The 3,235-nt window shown below is 64.4% G+C and overlaps 1 protein-coding gene across 1 annotated transcript; it reads right to left on the bottom strand.

Annotated features, from left to right (window-relative positions):
• Positions 1 to 567: 567 nt before the first annotated feature.
• RNF222 (ring finger protein 222) lies at positions 568 to 1,233 on the bottom strand (the record flags this gene model as incomplete). The annotated part of the gene is made up of 1 exon (XM_084273466.1): positions 568 to 1,233. The coding sequence occupies one exon, from the start codon at positions 1,231 to 1,233 to the stop codon at positions 568 to 570; it is 666 nt and encodes a 221-aa protein (XP_084129592.1).
• Positions 1,234 to 3,235: the final 2,002 nt, after the last annotated feature.

Genomic DNA, 3,235 nt, shown 5'->3' with positions numbered 1-3,235 from the left:
CCTTCCCACCCCATCGCACTGCAGGGAGGGGAGCAGGAGCTGGCAGAGGGGACAGTGAGCTCGTGGAGGTCAGGATCTCCCTCCATCCTCTGGTTTTGCTGCCGCTGTTGTCTGGTAGGTGAAGGATGGCATCTTTGGGATGGAAAGCTGTGAGTTTCTGCTCCAGGGCGGCTGCTCCACATTCACTGATGACCTCAGCAGCCAGCCAGGAGCCTGGGGACCTCCAAAAGCTTCCCACAGTCAGGACTCTGACATACAGAGCCCTTGGCTGTGCCCAGGCTCTGGGTACCGAGGTGCCACTGTCACAGTCCCCAAGGAGCTGGGATGGACGGGAGGGACCAGCACGGCCCCATCACCTCCTGCACGTGCTATCACAGGGTGAGGGAGGGGTGATGGTGTGAGCACCCAGAGCTCTGCAGACAGGTCTGAAAGTCCCTTCAGTCCCCAGCCAGATGGGAGCACTTCATCCAAAGCTGCTTTTCCAGGGATCTTTCAAGAGAGGTCCCAGCCCCGGCTCTGTCCCAGGGTCAGAGACACCCTCCAGCATCCAAGCTGACCCCACCCCTGTTACGAGTCCCTCTTCACCAGCAGCAGCCAAGGGAGCACAGCTGCCAGCATGGCCACAGTCAAGATGAGGAGCACGGCGAGGGCGATGGGCGACTGGCAGCACTTCACCCCCAGGGCCGAGCTGGATGACACCGAGCTCCGTGTCTCTGCCCTGCTCCTCCTCCCCAGGGAGCTGCAGTCTGCATCCACCAGTGGCATCCCGTGGTCGCTGATGATGAAGATGTGGGCTTCCCGCGCCAGCTGCCCCGGCACCCCCTGGCAGCCCGTGGTGCCGCTCCCCGCTCTGCAGCACTGCTCAAAGTTCTGCACCGGCATCACGAAGTGGCTGGGCACCACCAAGGTGTTGCTGGCCTCTGTTTTGGTCAGATGGGACAAGGAGGAAGGCGACAGAGGCATCTCCAGTGTCCGGGGGCTGGTGCCCGCCTTGGGGGGCCACGCAGCCTTCTTCCTGCTGAGGAAGGTGACGTAGCGGCAGACGGGGCAGACGATGCTGCTCTGGACCTGCCCGTCCAGCTTGGCAGAGAGCAGGCACTTCACCAGGCAGTCGTGGCAGAAGCTGTGCCCGCAGCTCAGCGTGCGGTGCGTGGCCTCCAGCGGGTGGAACCTCTCGTAGCACACGGGGCACTCGGACAGGGGACCCTCCTTGCTGGACGAGGTCTCAGACATCCTTGCTCTGCTGGCCCCCGGCACTCCCCAGCTGTGAGGGGATGTGAAGAGGTTAATCAGGCTCTCAGCTGCAGTGATTAGCATGATCCACCCCTTCTCCAGCTCTCCTCCTCCCCACTCTCTCACCTTTGCCCCTAACAGGTGGAGGGCTACCAGGCAAGGCAGAGCATTTCCAGGAGTATTAAGCCTCTCGGTGTGGTCCCTGGGGCAAGAGGGAGGTGATGGAAGGATCTCAGCTCCAGAGCCACCAGGAGCCCTTGGCTGGAGCTGTGTGTCCCTGCTCAGTGCCTGGCACAGAGGAAGCAGGTTCAGCTCGTGTCACAAACAACTCTGTGCTCTGCTGCCGGTTCCAGGTGCACAGGAGGTGGGAATTCCCATCCCACAAGGAAACCTGCCAAGGAACAGGAGATGCTCCCATTCCAGGGGATATGGAGGGGCCAGGAAGAGCAGGAGGAGCCCAGGTCAGTGGAGCAGGGGGGAGCATGGGGCACCATGGGGATGGAGAGAGGAGTGTGGCATCCCCGGGGCAGCAGGGAGCACCCACTCCAGGATCTTTGTGGCTGCTGGAGGATGTTCCAGGCTGGTGGCCAGGCCACAGCCAGTGTGGGCAGCAAACCTCAGAGCCCAGCGTCTCCTGTTAGTCAGAGCGGGCAGGGCAGAGCCCAGCTGGCGTGCCTGGTCCCCCCTGGGCCAGGGTGTGGGGGGGACAGCAGGGCTCCTGAACCACAGACCTGCGTCTGGGCTGGGTCTGAAGGTGCTGTGCATCTCCCCAGGCAGGGAGCACTCAGGGATGGGAAAGGGGAAGCAGGGAGAGAGGAGAGGGAGAAGGGGGAAGGGGAAGGGAGGAGGGAAAAGGGGGAAGGGGGAAGGGATGCTTACCTGAGCTCCCTTCTCTGAGGCTCAGCTCCATGGAACCGGTTGGTTTCCCCTCCTTGCAGCATTTTCAGACCCACCCCACCTGCACCCTCTTCCTCGCCCATGGCTGTGCCCATCCTCACAGCCCCCTGGCTGCCCTTCCCTCCCACGGGAGCCACCCCCAGCACCGCAGCAGCCACATGAATGCAACGAGCATCTCCTCCCCGTGCAGGAGGAGAAAGAGCGAGGCTCCTGCCCTGGTTTGGGAAGGATCAGGGACACCACGAGCCCCTGAAGTTCTGCAGAAGGAGACCCTGACCCCGTGCCCTAAAGCCCCCTTACCTGCTGCAGGGCACCAGGGCAGGGGCCCCTCCATGCAGTGCCCCGCTGTCCCCAGAAGCGGGGCTGGCTGTGCCCCAGCTCCGGGCACCAGCTTGGGAGAGGACGGGGACGCCGAGATGCCAGGGAGGTGCTGGCTGCGCCTTTCATGCGGGCGGGTTGCGTCAGAGCTGGAGCAGGGACGGGGACAGCTCCCGGGGAGTGAATGCGGAGGAACTCGTTCGGGTTTTAAAGGCCCCATATTCCCTGGCTGGCCAGGGCGTGGGTGAGGAGCCAGCGTCAGGCGTCGGGGCAGGGACCGGAGGCACCGTCCTGCGCCCTCCCCTCGCGGGAAGATGCGGCCAGGGCCATCCCGGGGGTCCGGGCCCCCAAGGCGACCCCAGGACGCCACCCCCCCTGCGGCTGCACAGCAGAGCCCTGCCCCGGGGATGGGCTCCCGTCCCTCACACCGGCCACATCTCGTCCCTGTGCCCCCTCCCCTCCTCAGCCCCAAACGCTCCCCACTCCTGCCCTGCGCTCCCCATCCTACGGTGCCCTTCCAAGCCCTGGCGTGGTGTGTCCAGCCCGACAAACACACTCAAACAGGCTCAAGGGCCACAGCTGCCTTTTACTCGTGCCCCGAGGAGGCTTCAGCACCTCAGGGAACAGCGATCCAGCACCTCAGGGGACAGCGATCCAGCACCTCAGGGGACAGTGATCCAGCACCTCGGGGAGCCGTGATCCAGGCAGCAGCAGGAGCCCCGAGAGCTCAGGGCAGGCAGGAGCCGGGTGCCTGGCTGTCTCTGCAGTTGCAGGTGGCTCAGGAGTC

Source organism: Gallinula chloropus (genome assembly GCF_964237585.1).
Source record: "Gallinula chloropus genome assembly, chromosome: 20".
Lineage (NCBI taxonomy): Eukaryota > Metazoa > Chordata > Aves > Gruiformes > Rallidae > Gallinula > Gallinula chloropus.
The sequence above is the reverse complement of the archived record's forward strand: the minus strand, read 5'-3'. Positions and strand labels throughout refer to the sequence as shown.